We start from the raw sequence: 19,220 nt of genomic DNA, 5'->3' as shown, positions 1-19,220 counted from the left end.
CATTAAATAATTCCTTCACCTGTATCTATTTTTTAAATTATAGAGAGGACTTTTACAGTAAGGGAATAAATTGCTTATTGCAGATCACTAACGTTTTCTTCAGATCACTAAGAAAATGTTACTTACAGGTTTTCGATGTCGACAAGTCCCAGGAATTTGCCTAGGAAAAGGAACTTGCCCCCACTCACAGCCAGATAACCACCCCCCTTCCCAAGGGACGAAGACACAGATATCCAGCACTGCACAGGGAAACATCCACGTTAGTTCTTGTTGATGACCCTATGAAGGGGTCCTTAATTTTAGAATTACCCACCAGCATCATACCTTCCGTTTTCTTAGAGCAGTCTGGTATTTGAAAACAAAAGCGCTGCATTTCAGACGTTTTCAGCAGATGAGAATCTGGCACATCCTCCTTGTTCGGGTTTTCTTCACATTCTTTGCCTCCATATTTCCTTTGCATTTAGAACCTTAACTATGGCATCCTGTTTCCTTGCCCAACTGAAGTTCTATTTGTTACAATTCCCCATACCTCCATATGTGTCTATCTACCCATTTCCATTGAATAATAGCATTTACTTTAGATCACCACCGGCTCCTTCTCTGATAGTTTCTTCTTTTCTTTGTTAATTAATTCTTCTTCCTTTTTTTTTTTTTTTTTGCACTGGGTGTTATGTTAGTTACTAGTGATACAAAGATGATTAAGATATGGTCCCTTCCTCCACTCAGGAGATGACACATAAGTCTAATTAGGATACTACATGCAGAAATAGGTGTGGGTCTGTGGGGCAGCAAACCAGAGCAGAGGGCTAGGAGGGGCAGAGAGCAGCTTCCTGCTCCTGAGAAGATCGGAGGTGGCTGCTAGGAGAGCATGGCAATCCAGTCCAGTATTCTTGCCTAGAGAATCCCATGGACAGAAGAACCTGGCAGGCTACAGTCCGTAGGGTTGCAAAGAGTCAGACACAACTGAAGCAACTTAGCACGCACACATGTGCCTTGCAGTGTTAATCTCTCCTACAGCCATGGTCCCTGTCCTCATGGAGTTTATAGTCTTCTAAGAGGGGAGCTTCATGTGGAAACGTGCATCCGACTGGAAAGACCTTAGAGATCATTTGATCAAACCCTGTTAAGTGAAATGTACATAATATTCTACTTCTGACAGTAAGGTAACATTAACCAGTTATTAAAATACCTTAGCATTTAAAAATAAAGCCTGTAAAACTTTGGTTACTTGAATCCCTATACCAGGGATACCACTGAGATAGGAATTTTTGCTGTCAACAATCTCTGGTTTTGACCTTTAGCTACAATCAGCCCTTTGCATCCACAGATACGGAAGGCTGACTGCATTCAGTGTACTGCTCCATTTTATATAAAGGGCTTTAGAGGAGCATCCTCAGATTATGGTGTTTGCAGATGGAACTGATCCCCTGTGAATGCTGAGGGCCGGCTACAGTGATAATATCACCACAGTTGTCCTAAGTACTGTATTAAAAGGAATGTCTTTTCCTTCTTGGAACTGTCCTGCTGTATCTCTTGTTCAAAGGAAATATAGTAAAGAGGAAGGGAATGACTTGTAGCTATGTTCATTCCAAATTGAATACTTTCAAAGGAATATTTTTCAATATGTCAAAAGCATATCAACAGTCATAAAAGAATTTTATATCCTCTGGCACCATACTCTTACCCTTGGGAATTTATTCCAAGAATATAATTTGAAACAAGTTAAAGCTCATATGCACAAATACTTTGCAGCGTTCTTTATATTGGAAACAACTCAAACACTGAATAACAGAGGGAAGAATTTTGCAAATCTTGGTACATCAACTTAACAAAATTATAAGCTGCCACTTATAATCATAAGTTTTGAAGGTTGGTAGTACAGTAAGAAAAGTGTGATGACTTTAAAAGAGCAGACTACATATTCTACCTATTCTATAAAAATTATATAGTCACATGAGGCACTAAAAGGAAACCATAAAGAATTAGGACAACTGGTTGACTAAAGAAAGGTCAGAAAGAGTCTGGAAAAAAAAAGGATCTGAAATTATTGGTGTTTTATTTTTATTAATTTTTTAAAAATATGTGTATTCGGTGAATGCTGGGCACAAATATCCTTATTTGTTCACAGGTTAAATAGTTTTATTTTATCTTAGTAAAATTTTTTTACTGTCTATTCCTATCTCTGCCCTAAATTATGGCTTTGGCTGTCCTGTGAGTGTGTAGTACATACTCCATAAATATTTACCTTCTATTACATTGATAGTATTTCTTTCCTAGAGCAGTGTGCTTCTCAAATTTTAAAGAGCATTCATCTCACCAGGGGATCTTGTCAGAATGCCGGTTCTGGTTCAGTAGTTGTGGGTAGAACCCATGAGTCTGCGTTTCTAAGCCACCAGGGGCTACTCCTGTGTCTGGTCCAGCTCTCTGCTCTGTGTGAAGATGCTGCTGCTGACCCAGAATCAGGGGTTATCCTCTTGGAAGGCAGTATTGGATAGTCTCCCTGGTATAGCCATAACTGCCTCAGTAACATTTCTAGCAGTCTGGGGGCAGGGAAAGAATGGTTACAGATGACTGTCTTCTGTGGTTATGAAATAAAGATGCTATCTTATCAAGCCTGATGATCAACCATAAGCCACTCAACTAATACCAACTTTGTCTACTAATAGAAAGGACCAAGTGGCATTAATATAAGTGATTCTGTGTGTGTATCTTATAAAGAGTTAAGAAAAGATTTTCTGTGGTAATCATGCTAACAGTATTGTTTGACACTGATGGACTATTTGGAACCTGATTAAAAACTTGAAAATCCCATCTGGGTTAAGAAAAGCTTTGCCTTGACATTCTACACTGGAAGAGAAATCTTGGCCAGGGCAGTGACTCCTTGAGGAGCAGTGGTGTGAAGCCGAGTCAAGAGTCATATTTTTACAATTCTGAACATTGTAAACATAAAGGAAGATAAGGAAGCAGAACATTTTCTAAAACCAGAAGAACATCTTTTTACCTTTTTGTATGAACAGTATACCATGGTGTACAGTAGCCTTGAGTGTGGAGAGGGATCTGTCATCCTTTGAATTTGAACCATACCAATGATTGTCAAAACTTAACTGTTGCTTTAGAAGATCATAGCAGGTTTCCCACTTGATTCTCCACAGTGACTGAAGCTGGCTTTGGTGCTGATATTGGCATGGAGAAATTCTTCAACATCAAGTGTAGAGCTTCTGGTCTGGTGCCCAGCGTTGTGGTTCTGGTGGCAACCGTGCGGGCTCTGAAGATGCACGGAGGTGGACCAAGCGTAAGTTCCACGCTTCCTTTCTGATAAAACAGAATGAAGCCGAATTGAGTCTTTGAAACACTCAAACGTGGTTCATCACAGTGGTTTTCTAAAATGTCTCCTTCTTCACAAATCACCATTTCAGGGCACTTAGAGTTCAGTAAGATCAAGTAATTAGTAACACCCATAAAGTTATTTCTAAGCAGTATTTTGGAAAGGAGTGTAATGTAACCTCTAAGAGTCTAAACTGAAGGTTGTGTCAACATTTTATAACCCTGTGGTAATAGGAGGATAGAGGCTCTGTTTCCTGAATGAAGAACAGAAGGGTAAGAGTGATGGCTTTTGTGGGTGAGGTAGTTCAGTGTTTGTATGGATCGTTTCTTGGTTCACTGATGCTACATCTCATCAGATTTCATCTAGCACTATTTTCCTCCTGTTTCTGTTTATTATGATTTCACTATATAACTCTGTTAGAGCACTGGATTATTTCTGAGAGAACTTTGCTTAGAAATCTCAAATTCTGTTTTAACATTTTAAAAGACTTTATCAAAAGTCTTTATCACATGTAGAACTCACACACAACTGAAGGGAATTGTGTGTTTTCCATGGCAAAGGTGTAGTTTTGTTGTTTTTTGGTTTTTGTTTTTCATTTTTAGGGATTTCCGAAGGGAGAATGAGAAATCTTGTGCTGATTCATCATTTTTGAAATAAAATGACTTGGCGTTTCTTTATCACTTAAATCTTTATATATGACACAAACTGCCAAATCTGATTTCTTAACTGGCATAGTGTGTATGCAGACATTACACAATGATCAATTACGTAGCATAAGGAAATAAGTTTGCCATGATGAAACAGCATGATGTGTAGTGTTTAATCGTCTTAGCAATTCTTTGTCCTCGGAAGGACAGATGTTATTTTATACCATTTTACAGATGAGGAAACTGGGGTTTGGTGGGTTTAGGGGATGTGGGCAGTATCACCACATCTGAAGCCTGTGGCTGAGATCCAGATCCTCCACTTTTTGTCCAGCAGACAGAGCTGAATATGAATAAAGGGGAAACTTTTTTGAATCCCTAATCCACTCATCAATGCCAGAAATAAACTTGAAATCCCCCCCACCCCGTTTTACAACCTAAAAATTATCAAATCAAAGGGCTTAGGGCTTAGACACTGTCTAGTCTGGTTCAGATAAAATCACGGAGCTACAGGAGGATTCCAGGTCTTCGTAATCTATTTAGGGGACTAATCAAATGTGAAATCAAGGTCTCTTGACTTTAATTCCACACTCCGGTTCCATCTTTGTCCTATAAAAATTCACTACTTGATTTATAATCCTATTTCAGTTCATCTTAATGTGTGTGCTCTGTTTTACAATGGTTGCATTTTCTGCTCACCTGAATCCTTGGTGCTTCATCTGATTCCACTTAATGTCACGGTTCCATGCTAGTGATGATTGTAACAGGGCTTGAGAATAGACACAGATACAGTTGGAAGATGATAAAGGGGAGGATCAGGAAGCCAAATGAAGTTTAGCTTTCCTCTCCTGGACTCCAGTAGTGCTTCTACATTATATTATTTTATGAATTTCTGTAGGTCTGTCTCCCTCCTTAACTCTGAATTCCTTGAAATTAAAGACTGTGTCTTATTAATCTGTGTATTCCTTGTGCCTGGCATAGTCTGTATCAACGAAATGTTTTCAGTGATTGAATAATAAATGAACTTTCATCTTCTTAGTCCTATATTCTATATTATCCACCTCAGTATCATTCCCTCTTACTTGAATCAACTCTGTTACTAATGTTTTTGATCCTTTATCATTTCTACTTCCTTTTGATATCATTACACAGATAACCACAGCTGCCTCTTATGTTTATTCACTTTGTTTTTTTCCCATAATTTGTACAGTGGAAAAATCCTATGACCCTTGAACTTGCCCATTTTAGCCCCAGTCATATCCCATCTTCCAAAATGCTGACCATTCTTGGTGCAGTAAAAGAACGAACACTTTTGGATCCAGATATTTCTTTCTTTTTGAAACATGGTGTCATAAGGAGGGTTCTCCACAACCAATAAGATGTGTATTTATATAAAAAAGAGTTATTGTAAGGAATTATCGTCCAATTATGGAGACTGACAAGTCCAGAAATCTACAGAGTGGGCAACTGCAGGAGACTCAGGAAAGCCAATATTCCAGTCCCAGTCTGCTGGACAATTTTCTCTTGCACAGATTCTTTTTATTCTAGCAGGCCTTCAACTGATGGGATGTGGTCCACCTACATTGTGAGGCAGTCTGCTTATTCAGTGTCCATCAGTTTAAATGCCATTCAAAAACACCCTCAGAGAAATACCTGGAATAATCATGTTCCTTCACAATTTAAAAAAAAAAAAAATCTGTCATAGAGGTAACTTTTCAAAGGATTTGCAATATTCTCAAGACCTCTTGGCTGAGAGGAGAGTAGATCACCACATCCTTGGTGAGTTAAAATGGCTAGGTTTCTCACTGAAACCAGTTGCAGGGTATGGACCAAAAAAAAGAAGAAGAAAAAGTGTGGAACTGTGAAAAGTCACTAAACTGGGGATTCAGAACCCTGTTATAACAGTTCATGCCTCCGTCTGCCTTTCATTTGTTGTGTAACCATGGGCAAGACACCTGCCTTCTCTCAACTTCAGTTTTCTTATCTTTAAGCTGCCAACCCCATTGGTTTCTGTGAGAAATTAGGCTCAAAGGGAAAAACTAATGGCAATTATTTTGAAATGGTTTAGAATTTATTTAGAATGATGATGCACTCTGTATAAATCATATTGTGGCTTCCCTGTTTTGCTAGGATAATGGCATTAGACATTAGATGACTGAGAATTGCCTGAGGAGTTTTTTAACTGTTGCTGACCATAGGTCCCACTCCCAGAAATCCTGGTTTAATTGGTCAGGGTGGAGCTCAGGCTTCAGTGATTTTTTAAAAGCACCCAGAAGACTTTATGTTCCTCCAGGGCCACCAGTGATTGGTTTAAAGCACAAAATGTGCTTTTCAAGTGAACCTTCCCAGAAAGGGACCATGATTTGTTTTTCTTTCAGATCGTAATCAGAGTTAACAGTGTGACAGGACTATTCTTAATTTTTATCTTTTCTTATCTCAGGTAACTGCTGGGGTCCCTCTTAAAAAGGAATATACGGAAGAGGTAAGAGTGGAGAATTATTCAGATCCAGTTAACCATTGGCTGGCAGCTGAATCTCAGTCAGGAAACAGGTTGTCTGCCAGTGGCCTCTTAGAAAAGTGCTCTTCTAATAATCTAATGGGTGGAGGAAGGGATAAAACCCATTCAGTTAACTCTCCAATCTTAAGAAAAGATGGGTGTAGGCTTTCTGTCTGGGCAGTCATCAGAGCAGGCGTCATGGTCTCCAGCACATAAAGGTGTATGAAGCTTGTGTGCTTAGCTGCCTAGTCACATCCGACTCTTTGCAACCCTATGGTCTGTAACCCACCAGGCTCCTCTGTCCCCGGGGATTCTCCAGGCAAAAACACTGGAGTGGGTTGCCATGCCCTCCTTAAGGGGATCTTCTCAACCCAGGGATTGAACCAAGGTCTCCCGCATTGCAGGCAGATTCTTTACCGTCTGAGCCAGCAAGGAAGCCCGTGTGAAAGCTTGTACCCATGTATTCTTGTGATGACTTGCAGATTTTGATTGACTGGCAGCAGTACCTCTTAGCTCCTACAGGTGGCGCCATGAATTTGAGCAGAGAGTAGCTGGACTGGGCTGTCACCCTCCAGGGACCTTAGGCCTTCTTGTCCACCAGCCCACAGAGCGTGGGCATGTTGCTGATGTGTTGGCTGCCAGTCAGCAGCAGAAATAGCTGCCTGGCTGGAGACCCAAATATGCCATTGGATCTAGAATAATTTTAGACTTTATTTGGAAAATGAGCCTCCTCCTTCTGCAGCCATCTTTTCTTGGAGGGAAAGAAAAAAATGACTTAGGGCTTTCTTGCATAGCTTCCAGGACAATAAAGTAAGCGTGTGCTGTGCTTAGTCGCTCAGTCATATCTGATTCTTTGCGACCCCGTGAACTGCTGCCCACCAGGCTCCTCTGTCCACGAGGATTCTGCAGGCAGGAATACTGGAGTGGGTTGCCATGCCCTCCTCCAGGGGATCTTCTCAACCCAGGGATCAAACCCAGGTCTCCTGCACTGCAGGCAGATTTCTTTACCGACTGAGCCCCCAGCGAAGCTAAAGTGAGCATAGATGGAACAAAACCCGCCAGAGGGGGCCTGCCATTGTCATTTGGCAGGTTTAATGGGAGGTGATGCTATGCAGGGGTCTGGTTTTCTTACAGAACCTCCAGCTGGTGGCGGACGGCTGCTGTAACCTGGAGAAGCAAATTCAGATCGCTCAGCTCTTTGGGGTCCCTGTTGTTGTGGCTCTGAATGTCTTCAAGTAAGTCAAGCTTCCTACTTTAAATGTGGGCATATCACTGGGCCACCCTGTGAAGTACATTTGTGTTTTGAGGATTTGGGGGCTTTTCTGTGCTTCATCTAAAGTATAGAGAAATACTCTACTCATTCTATTTGTTTGGTTGGTTTTCTTTGGATTGGTTTTACTTTAGCAGATGTGTTCTCAAATATTAGCAGGGAAGTGAAATCTGTAAAGTAAGTTACCATTTCTTTCGCTTTTATTATAGTATTATTATTATTAATTCTGACCAGCATTTCTTACTGAAAGAAGATAGATGATCAAAGGGATATGCTATGGAATTTTCTCAATAAAACCTTTAACAACTTGAAATATTTGAGTCAATAGTTGGAGAGGATATTTCCCTCCATGCTTTACTTAAGATCTGATTTATTTAAGCACAATGTAACCACTTTTGATGTTTAAAATATATTCAGTGTTTGGGAACAAAGTTCTGTATAAGCAGTTAGTCTTTCTTTGAAAACATCGCTAAATGAATACAGATGCAAAACCACAAACATTTCCATCACCAGGACCGACACCCGCGCAGAGATCGACTTGGTGTGTGAGCTTGCGAAGCGGGCCGGCGCCTTTAATGCAGTCCCCTGCTATCACTGGTCAATTGGTGGGAAAGGGTCAGTGGACCTGGCTTGGGCCGTGAGAGAAGCTGCAAGCAAAGAAAGTCGTTTCCAGTTCCTGTATGATGTGCAGGTAAGATCCATCACAATGATGATGAAATGCCAGGCCAGTGCTGAGAGCTTTGCACAGGCTGTCGCAGCAGCTGCAGATGAGGATTAACAGAAGGGTGAAGAGGCTGAACTGACAAGGTCCAGCTCCTTGGGACCCCAGCTCTTTGGCCTCTAGCCTGTATTCTACACTCAATGCAGAGCGGCTTTGGAGTATAGGGTTCATCGGGGTTTGCACAGGAGCAGGACTTCTGAGCAACTTCATTGTTGTTGTTCAGTTCAGTCGCTCAGTAATGTCTGACTCTTTGCAACCCCATGGACTGCAGCACGCCAGGCTTCCCTGTCCTTCACCATCTCCTGGAGCTTGCTTAAACTCATGTCCATTGAGTCGGTGATGCCATCCAGCCATCTCATCCTCTGTCGCCCCCTTCTCCTCCTGCCTTCAGTCTTTCCCAGGATCAGGATCTTTTCCAGTGAGTCGGCTCTTGGCATCAGGTATTCAAAGTGTTGGAGCTTCAGCTTCAGCATCAGTCCTTCCAGTGAAAATTCAGGATTGATTTCCTTTAGGATTGACTGGTTTGATCTCCTTATAGTCCAAAGGACTCTCAAGAGTCTTTTGCAGCACTGTAGTTCAAAAGCATCAGTTCTTCAGCTTTCATCAGTTCAGTTTAATTCAGTCGCACAGTTGTATCTGACTCTTTGCAACCCCATGAAATTTGGCTCTCATAATGCTTGGGAAATCATGGGCAGTATTTTCTTTGTCTGTTTCTGTTAAAGTTCCTTTGTATCGTGGTTATCTTGAGCTATTAAATATGTCTAATATATATTTTTTCTAATTTCTGCATTGTGGTAAAACACATATAACATAAAACTGATCATCTTTTCCATTTTTAGGTGAATAGTTCACTAGTGTTAAGTAACTTCACATTGTTGTACAACCACCATCTCTCTCCATAGGTCTTTTTGTCTTGCAAAACTCTGTACCCCTCAAACACTAACACTTCGTTTTTCCTTCTCCTTTATTCCTGGCTGTCTCATGCCAGGTGAAGCCATAGAATATGTCCCTTTTTTGACTGGCTTATTCACTGTCTCAGTCCTTTCAGGCTGCTATGAGGAATGTCATAGTATTGAGTGGACGTGTAAACAGCAGAGATTTATCACTGATACTTTTGGAAGCTGGGATGTCTAAGATCAAGGCATAAGCAGATTGGATGTCTGGCGAGGGCCTTCTTGTTGTTTCTTAGATGGCAATCTCCTCACTGTATCGTCATGTGGTGAAAGTGGGAAGGGATCTTGCTAGGTTGTCTTTTATAAGAGCACTAATCCCATGCATGAGGGGTGCACCCACATGACCTAGTCGCCCCAGGGCCTAACCTTCTAGTTCAGTTCAGTTCAGTCGCTCAGTCGTGTCTGACTCTTTGCAACCCCATGAATCGCAGAACGCCAGGCCTCCCTGTCCATCACCAACTCCCAGAGTTTACTCAAACTCATGTCCATCGAGTTGGTAATGCCATCCAGCCATCTCATCCTCTGTCATCCCCTTCTCCTCCTGCCCCCAATCCCTCCCAGCATCAGGGTCTTTTCCAATGAGTCAACTTCGCATGAGGTGGCCAAAGTATTGGAGTTTCAGCTTCAGCATCAGTTCTTCCAATGAACAACCAGGACTGATCTCCTTTAGGATGGACTGGTTGGATCTCCCTGCAGTCCAAGGGACTCTCAAGAGTCTTCTCCAACACCACAGTTCAAAACCGTCAATTCTTCGGCACTCAGCTTTCTTCACCGTCCAACTCTCACATCCGTACATGACCACTGGAAAAACCATAGCCTTGACTAGACGGACCTTTGTTGGCAAAGTAATGTCTCTGTTTTTTAATATGCTATCTAGGTTGGTCATAACTTTCCTTCCAAGGAGAGGAGTAAGTGTCTTTTAATTTCATGGCTGCAGTCACCATCTGCAGTGATGTTGGAGCCCAGAAAAAATAAAGTCTGACACTGTTTCCACTGTTTCCCCATCTATTTGCCATGAAGTGATGAGACCAGATGCCATGATCTTAGTTTTCTGAATGTTGAGCTTTAAGCCAACTTCTTCCCTCTCCTCTTTCACTTTCATCAAAAGGCTCTTCAGTTCCTCTTCACTCTCTGCCATGAGGGTGGTGTCAGCTGCATAACCTTCCAGGAACATGAACGGAATCACTCCCAAAGGCTTCACATCCTCATACACCATCCCACTGAGAATTAGACTGCAACCTACCAGTTTTGGGGGGACTGAAACATTCAGTCTATAGCCCTTACTTAGCATAATGTCCTCAAGGTTTATGCATGTTATTGCGTATGTCAGAACTTCCTTCCTTAAGGCTGAACAACAGTCCATTGTGTGTTTATGCCCTTGTGTCTGTCAGTGGCCAGTTGGGTTTCTTCCCCCTCTTGGCTGTTGTAAATAATGCTGCTTGCTGCTGTGAACATGCATGTAAACCGTGCTTCCAGTTCTTTTGGGTACGTATGCTGAAGAGGAGTTGCTGGATTGCCTAGTATATTTTTAAACGCAACTGCGTAATGAGCATTCAGTCAGCATATCTGAACTTGCCAGTATCTCAGTCTTCTCCATTCATCTTTGTTCCTACCCAAACGTCTGCATTCTGAATCTGCTGGCTCCAGCTCTGGCTGTTGGATTTGTCCTCTTAGGTAGCCCTTGATTGCTGGACTTCTCAGCCTTAACTGGTGGCTTCTGCCGTCCCTGCATTCCTTATTCTGTCGGTCTGGAGTCTAGAGTCACATCATCAAGAACATGATGATAACTCAACGGCTGGGGAGAGCTTGTTGTGTGCCAGGCTTATGGGCCTTTGTGCTTGTTAACTTCTTTAGTCCTTACTTCCCTGCTTTCCCCTCATTTTACATATAAGGAAACAAACAACTGTCAGGAAACAGACCGTCACCCAACTCTGATCGAGAACCATACTGAGTGGCAATGGCAGATTTTAATGATTTCACACTCACAAACAGTGGCTCTTTCAGGGAAACCATCCAAGGTGAAAAGAAGGTCAGTAAATAAAAAAAGTATTTTGTGAGTTACGCTGTCTTCGACATGCACTAACCCTAAGATGAACCCTTTTCCTTCCCACCGATATTAAAAAATTTTTGTTCTAAATTCCCATTCATTGTGAAGATGATGCTTTTAAAATGTCTGCTCTTCTGTGAAAAGCGGATTGATTTTATAACAGTGTTGCCTCAATATTTGGTAGGATTCTTGCCTCCTTTGCACACATACTCTATAGCACAGAAATTAGATTTGAGCTGCATAATTGCTTCTTATGCAGTTCAGCCTTTTATCGCTTCATGACAGATTAAGAAAAGAGATTCTCTCCCTAATAGCTCTGTCCCTCATGCTGACAAGTCCATTTTAGATCATAGAAGACCATTTACAATCTGGTAACAGTGTAGAAATCTGAGGTCACCAATGCAGGTAGTAACAGAATTTAAGCTCCCCCTACCCACCTTCCACCAGATTTCTTGCATAGTCAGTGTTAGTGAACCTTTATGGACTGAGTAATGCTTTTCTAAGTTTTATTTAAGTAGTAGTTTTTTTGAAACCCTTTTAATTCCTTTCATTTTATTTTTTTCCCCATGACTAACCCTTTGATGCTTAATAGCTCCATAGGGAAGCAGGAGACTGCCCTACAGGAAAAAAAGAAGTGAAAAATACTTTTGGATGAAACAGCCTAATAAAAGAAACACCCTGCTGCCTTTGCTTCTTTGTACAAACGGGGTTTCTGTGTATCACCCCAGACTGTATTCCACCCAGAATGTATTGGGTGCAGGATTGATGGCATCTTATTTCCTGCTCCAGCCCCAGCCCCATCTTATGTTACGGAAGAAAGACAGCTGAGCTGATTGACGAATCAGAAATAGAGTAGGGCACAGGGCATGATTGCTTTCGTGTGGGAAGTAGAAATCATCTCAGAACCCCAAATGGAAAGAGGAACAGCTCGAAAGAAAAAGAAACACCTGGCCTCAGAGACGCCGTGAAGCCGGACGACTCCCAGAGTCTGTGGCTTTCTGATGACGTATCCTTTAGTTAAAGAGAAAATCAGGCTGCTCTTCGGACCCAGAAGTCTGTGCCAGCCTGTCGAAAATTGAGGGATGCAACCACTGTTCTTTACAGAACAATTCTGTTTGTCTTTCACCAGAGAAGCTTCTAATTCAAGAGCAGGCAACTGTTGTTTACGTTACAGAGGAAGCTGTTGATTAATTCAAAATTATAATTTTTTAAAATATAAAATAAGGGGCAGTGGCCTAATTGCTCAAAGAAAGTTTATCATGTAAGAATTAATATATTTAATATACTGCCTCATTTCCTTTCACCCTTTAAGGATGATCACAGTATCCTGTCCTTTTAAGAAGCTATTAGAAGTCCCCACCAAAACCCATCTTCTCTCAGACTTTTTCTTTTCTATTATTGCTCTTGACAGTTTATCTTTACAGTTTACAGAATAATGTCTCTATATCTGTAAGCACCCAGGAAAATGCTATAGCAGAAGAAAAAAGGAATCTGTATTTAACACTTTATAAGCTAACAAATTCCTCTGCCATGCTTTATTTCAAGTATATCTAATCCATTTCTGTGGGATGTGTGAGCTCAACTCTGCGTCTTAAATGGGTAAACGAGATCTTGGAGAAGGTGAGGGGCTTGCCTCATGATGAAATGGACACTCGATGAAAGACGTAGCATCATAGTTAAAGGGGAAAGACTTTGAGTACATGAGAACTGAGTTTAAATCTTGGCAGTGCCTTACCGTGGAGGTAAACGTTGGTCTGTTCTTCAAGTCTCAGCTTCCTTATCTATAAAATAGTGTCTGATATTGATATCAACTTCACCCTGTTGCTGTGAGGACCAAATGAAATGTCCCAGAGTTAAATGCTGGGACATGGGAGGCTGGGGATCTAAGTTAGCTCTTCCTTCTGTCCGTTTCACTTCAGAGGGGCTTTCCTGAATTGACTTTCAGGAATTATCTGGTAACTTGGGTAACTTTGACAGACTCCAGGGTTGGTGTCCTTTCCAAGTGGTTTAAACCCAGCAGTTAGAAGCTCCCAGGGCACCAGGAAAAAAGACATCCCCTAATTAAAGCCAGACATTTAGCCATCTTTTTCCATTAGAATTGGGAGCTGTTGGTGATTTAATAAAATCTCGGTCGCTTTTGCAAAGGATACATGACACCGAAAGTCTGTCTGAATATTGTTTGTTACATCAGCAGTGCGGGTTGAAAACTCCACATCTCTTTGCATCCTTCCTCTAACTTCACAAACACCGTGAGGTGCAGCCTTGACACCAAGAGAGATGGTGTTTGTTTTTGTTTAAAGGTCTTTCCTGTTCCTTGTGTGAAGCCAGGCTCTTGATCACAGCGGGGCTGAAATCAGGGGAGATCCAAACGGACCAGGAGAACTGTCTAGGTCCATGCCAGCACCAAGGATTTCCGCCCTCTTGCACTTGAACTGCCTGTGTGTTTATGAGTGTCTTCTCCCCTGCTGGCGTACGTTTGGGGGGTAGAGGAATTGGTTGGTTATTGAGGAATTATGTATTTCCTGTTTCTTAAGGATTCAGATCAGTTTGGGAGTAGGTATTTGACAGATATCCTTTTAGTTGGACACTGGGCATTTGCAGCCAGAACCTCAAATTTTTTTAAGGAAATGAATAAAAATACATGTGTGTAAGTACTTGTATATATGTGAATAGAATATATGTGTGTATGGTAGTGGTGGTTTTTTTAAATATGGTTAAAAAAATATATATTCCTAATGTGAAATTCCCTGTTTTTATCATTTTTAAATGTACCGTTCTATTTAGAATATATAAAAATGTATACATTCATACTATATATAGAGTTTTAATTCATAGAATTTTAAAGTTTGGAATGATCGTTATGTACATCCGTCGGTGCCTTTTGTGTTTCACAGTAATTGCTCAACGACAGTTTTGAGGAGAAGGGATGACCTTTCTTTTCATGCCCTTGTTTGTCCCTCTTCTGTCATCTCCTTGTCAAGGCCTTGGCCTCCCTTGGCTCTCTCCACCCTGTCCTCAGACCTGCCCTTGGTCTGCCTCTTTCCACCAGACGTTTTTTCAGCTCTCTCCTTTATAGCCCTTATGTGCAACTGAATATTGAGCACATTTTATAGGAAGCCGCCCCTCATGTTTCCAGTCACTGGAGAATCTCATTCAGAGTCCACATCTCCCCCTGGGCTCTCATGCTCTCCTTTCTTATTTATGGCGAAGCTCTGGTTCTCCAGCCTGAACTGCCTCTAGCCCCTCCCTCATCAGCTTCTTCTCCCCTTACCTCTTCTTCATGATTCAGCTCCAAATTCCCACACCGCCTCCATACCACACCTTTTTGCAAACACACCTCAGATCTCTATCAAAGCTAGATTCTTCTCCAGCACTGGCCTCTAGGTTCCCTGTCCAGTCTCCTTTGGTCTCACTCAGCTCCTTGGCCTACCGGCTGCCACACCTGTCTGTTTGGCACATCTCTTCAGATCTGAATCTGTTGTTAGATACAGGCCAACTTTCTCGATGCGTCCCTACTCCGGGCTTTGTGATTGTGGCAGACATCGCCCAGCTTAATCCCCTAGAGGCTAGAAATAGCATCTGATGAGAGTGGTCTATACCTGTTTCACTTGTGCATGTCACAAAGATTCCTATAATTTCATCTAAGTGCTTTCTTGTAACTCGAAAAATGGAGTGTCACTGTGGTGGAAGCTTCTAGAATTGCATTATATCATCCAAAATTATGGGCCAAGCAAGAAAGACAGGGATGTAAAATGAATCATCATTGTCCCACCTCCAGTTAGCCAGTCACTTTCTGCCTCACTCCATCCATCCCCTGAATTTTCTGACTTAAATTCAGATGACCTGAGACCACTCAATAGGGGGGCGTGATTGATCAGTCGCTCAGTTGTGTCCAACTCTGCGGCCCCGTGGGCTATAGCCCACCAGGCTCCTCTCTCTATGGGATTTCCCAGGCAAGAATACTGAAGTGGGTTGCCATTTCTTACTCCAAGGGATCTTCCCGACCCAGGTATCGAACCCACATCTCTTGTGTCTCCTACATTGGCAGGCGGGTTCTTTACTACTGTGCCACCTGGGAGGCCCAGTAGGAAAAGAATCCATTTTCTCAGCCTGAAAATAGAGCAACATTATTTAAATGTTATGACAAGTGTATTAAAGGCCACTTCAGGATTTGGGGAGGAAATCACTTAAAACAGCACAGGCTTCCAATCACCTAGAATCTGAGAGGTTAGGGATTTGTTTTAGCCATCATTTTATTTCAGAAAATGATTTCTTTTTCTTTTCATGAAAGTAGTTTACTCCCCACTTGAGTGAAACTTTTAATCTTAGACTAGAAGATTTTTCTTTGGCATCACAGCTCCAGTAGATGAATTAGGGAAATATGACTCCTTCCCATGAAAATGGAGCCTAAGCTTCACCTCATGTCCGTTCCTATGAGTCTCTCAACATGCTGAGGTTTGTGAGTAACTTTGTGCAAGGAGGAACATCAAATGTGTCATAAAAATACATGAACATCATTAGGCCAAGCAAGTACTCAAGCCACTACCAGCCCTCCCCACTCCTGTGGGTGAGATCATTAAATCGCAGGTTCCTCTATTTTCCTTTGGTGTTACTGTTATGTTCTACTTAAGACTATACAAGCCCAGGAGACTACTCAATAACCTAAAAGAATTTGAGAAAGAATGCATATATGTATATGTATAACTGAATCTACCTAGTGGTTCTTTGCCAAGCAGGAGACATAAGAGATGTGGGTTCGATCCCTGGATTGGTAAGATCACCTGGAGAAGGGAATGGCAACCCACTCAAGTATTCTTGCCAGGAGAATCCAATGGACGAGGGAGCTTGGTGGGCTATGGTCCATGGAGTCACAAAAAGATGGACATTTAAAATTAAGCAAACCAAAGCCAAAATAATGAAATAAGCACTTTAGTTTTAAATTTTTTAATTTTTAAATAAAAGTAAATAAAGGATTAATAAGAGAACCATAGTGAGGAAAAATCCTCAACTAGTAGTAAAAATATAAAAATTTCCACTAGATGAAACAAAATTCAAATCAGTATTCAGTTAGCATTTTTTAAAACAAGGCACTATATTAATATCACTTGAGTTTGCACTGTTAGATACTATGCTGACTCCTTTGCATATTTGGCTTTATGACATATAGTCCTCAAGATGTCCATCTACAGTAAATTGGACAGTCAGAATTCCTGTGACCCGAAATAAATCAAACTGAAGTCAAAACAGATAAACAAGAATGAGTTTACAAAGTCACTCTCGTGATGTGAATGTGAATTCGTTATCATCATCATTTCACATGGGCAAATGTGGGCTTTCTGGCGATGAGCCTCTCTTCATTTCTCAGACCCCAGCTATGTCTACCTTGCATTCTGGTTTTCTTAGGAGAGCGCATTTCCTCTGGGATTCTTCTGGACTGACCTGTCCGGGGCCGATGAGCCGGCAGAGCTAGCCACTTGGGAGCTGGCTCATGGCCGTCGGCACGTACACCTTGGGTAGCTCAGACGTGCTGATTTCCAGCCAAGGACATGCTTTGTGTTAAAGATCAAAAGGCTCTGCTGTTCGACACAACGCAGAGCTGCTCCCATGGCACTAGGGGGAGTGTGGTAAGGAAGCTCCTGTGTAAGGTGGGTTCGTGTTTACCTTTATTGAAATACAGGAAAGGCCACATACAAATTACACTTTATTTTCCCCAGGTCTAGCAGATTCATGTTTCTTTTTTTAATTGAAGTATAGTTGATTTACAATGTTCGGTTAGTTTCTGGTATACAGTGGAGTGATTCAAATATACATATATGTTCTTTTCAGAATCTTTCCTATTATTGGTTATTATACGATGCTGAGGGTTTTCCAGGTGGTACAATGCTAAAGAATCCTCCTGCCAATGCAGAAGATGCAGGTTTGATCGCTGGGTTGGGAAGATCCCCTGGAGAAGGGAATGGCAACCCACTCCAGTATTCTTGCCTGGGAAATCCCATGGACAGAGGAGCCTGGCTGGTTACAGTCCATGGGGTCGTAAAGAGTCGACACGACTGAGCGACTTAGCATGATTACGTACATGCATGTGAAGGAACTATCTGAAACCAGAGGAAGAATTACCTGAGAGGATTAGAGAAAACAATAATTAGGATTGAGAATCATTTCTATGGGGTCACAAAGAGTCAGGTACGACTGAGCATCTGAATACACACATACTTAATGATGTTGAATATAGTTCCTTGTGCTATATAGTGGAACCTTGTTATTTATCCATTTTTTAAATAGTAGTGTGTGTGTTTATCCCAAACTCCTAATTTATTCCCTCCATCCTTCCCTTCTCCTGACTGTAAATTTGTCTTCTTTGTCTATGCCTCTTTCTGTTTTGTACATGAGTTCATTTGCATGTTTTTTAGATTCCACATCTGTGATATATGGTTTTTGTCTTTTTCTGTCTGATTTACTGCGCTTAGTACAATAGTCTCTAGGTCCATCCATATTGCTGCAAATGGCATTATTTCAGTCATTCTATGGCTGGGTAATTGTATGTATGTATGTGACATCTTTATCCATTCGTCTTTTGATGGACCTATAGGAGGTTTCCATGTCCTGGCTATTGTCAGTAGTGTGACAGTGATCACTGGGGTGCACTTATCTTTTCAAATTAGCTTTTCTCAGGATATATAACCAGGAGTGGGTTTCCTGGCTCATATGGTAGTTCTGTTGTTAGCTTTTTAAGGAAACTCCATTCTGTTCTCCACAGTGGCCAGCAGCTTCATTTTTTAACTTTTGTTCCATTTCACTTTCTTTTTGTCCATTTTCTTTTCACCAAAAAAAATAAAATAAAATTTAAGTCACTGCTTTTCTGGAGTTCATTCCACTAAAAAGCAGGTCTTAAACCAGGTAGTGATCCCAGAGGTCTTTTCAAGAAAGATAATGTCATCTATCTCTGAGTAGCTCAGCTTCTATGAGCCTGGATCGCCCCATTAACACTGTGAATGTGGTGAAGGGTGAAGCCTCCAGCCTTCCTTCCTGCTGCCACTCAGCCAGGGTTCCAGGTGGGCAGACTCTAAACGAGAAACTGGATAAAATGACCCCCAGTTAGGGTTTCTTTCTAGAGCTGTGCTACCCACACCATAGCCGCTGGTCACAGGAAGCTATTGAAATTTGAATTAACTGAAATTAAGAGGTCATTTCCTCTTTTCGGCTACTTAACAGTTACATGAGGCAGGTGGCTTCCGGCCTGGAAAGTGTGGTTGTAGACCATTGCCATCCTTATAGAAATTTCCATCAGAATACTCTGTTCCAGAGCACTTCAGCTGTTTTTATACATTTTAGAGGTTTGAGAGGAAATTAATGTAGAATATGTTCAGAGTTATATTCTTGGTGAAGATGGAGATTTAACATAAGTCTTAATTTCAAAATGATCCAAGATCGTGGTATAGACGCCAGACTTTGTGAAGTAGCTTATGAGTATATTGAGAAATTGTGCATAATGGAATAGTACTCTTTCCAGAAGAAGCCTTGTGTTTGCCACCATTCCCACCTTGAGGTGTGCCTTTCATCTTGTGTGAAATAATCTTTCCTTTTATTGCTTATTAAAATCTTTCACATCCTTTAAGCACCACTCAAGTTCCTGCCAGCCTTATGCTGATCTCCATGCCTTCCTGTGCAGTCAGTGACCTTCTGACTTTCCTAGTAACGTATATGCAGAGCCTTTATCACACGCTCCAATCCGTCATACTTTACTGTGCCCCCCCCCAACAGGC

The 19,220-nt window shown here is 41.6% G+C and overlaps 1 protein-coding gene across 3 annotated transcripts in view; it reads left to right on the top strand.

The window, feature by feature from the left end:
- MTHFD1L (methylenetetrahydrofolate dehydrogenase (NADP+ dependent) 1 like) overlaps positions 1–19,220 on the top strand; it is a 176,222-nt gene that overhangs the window by 97,610 nt on the left and 59,392 nt on the right. For all 3 annotated transcript variants that reach the window (XM_070461630.1, XM_070461631.1, XM_020895877.2), the window contains exons 21-24: positions 3,153–3,292; positions 6,410–6,451; positions 7,601–7,701; positions 8,250–8,427. In XM_070461630.1, the coding sequence (XP_070317731.1) occupies positions 3,153–3,292; positions 6,410–6,451; positions 7,601–7,701; positions 8,250–8,427 (461 nt within the window). The remainder of the gene's footprint in view (positions 1–3,152; positions 3,293–6,409; positions 6,452–7,600; positions 7,702–8,249; positions 8,428–19,220) is intronic.

This window comes from Odocoileus virginianus, chromosome 34 (genome assembly GCF_023699985.2).
Source record: "Odocoileus virginianus isolate 20LAN1187 ecotype Illinois chromosome 34, Ovbor_1.2, whole genome shotgun sequence".
NCBI lineage: Eukaryota > Metazoa > Chordata > Mammalia > Artiodactyla > Cervidae > Odocoileus > Odocoileus virginianus.
This window is presented reverse-complemented; position numbering and strand designations above follow the sequence as displayed.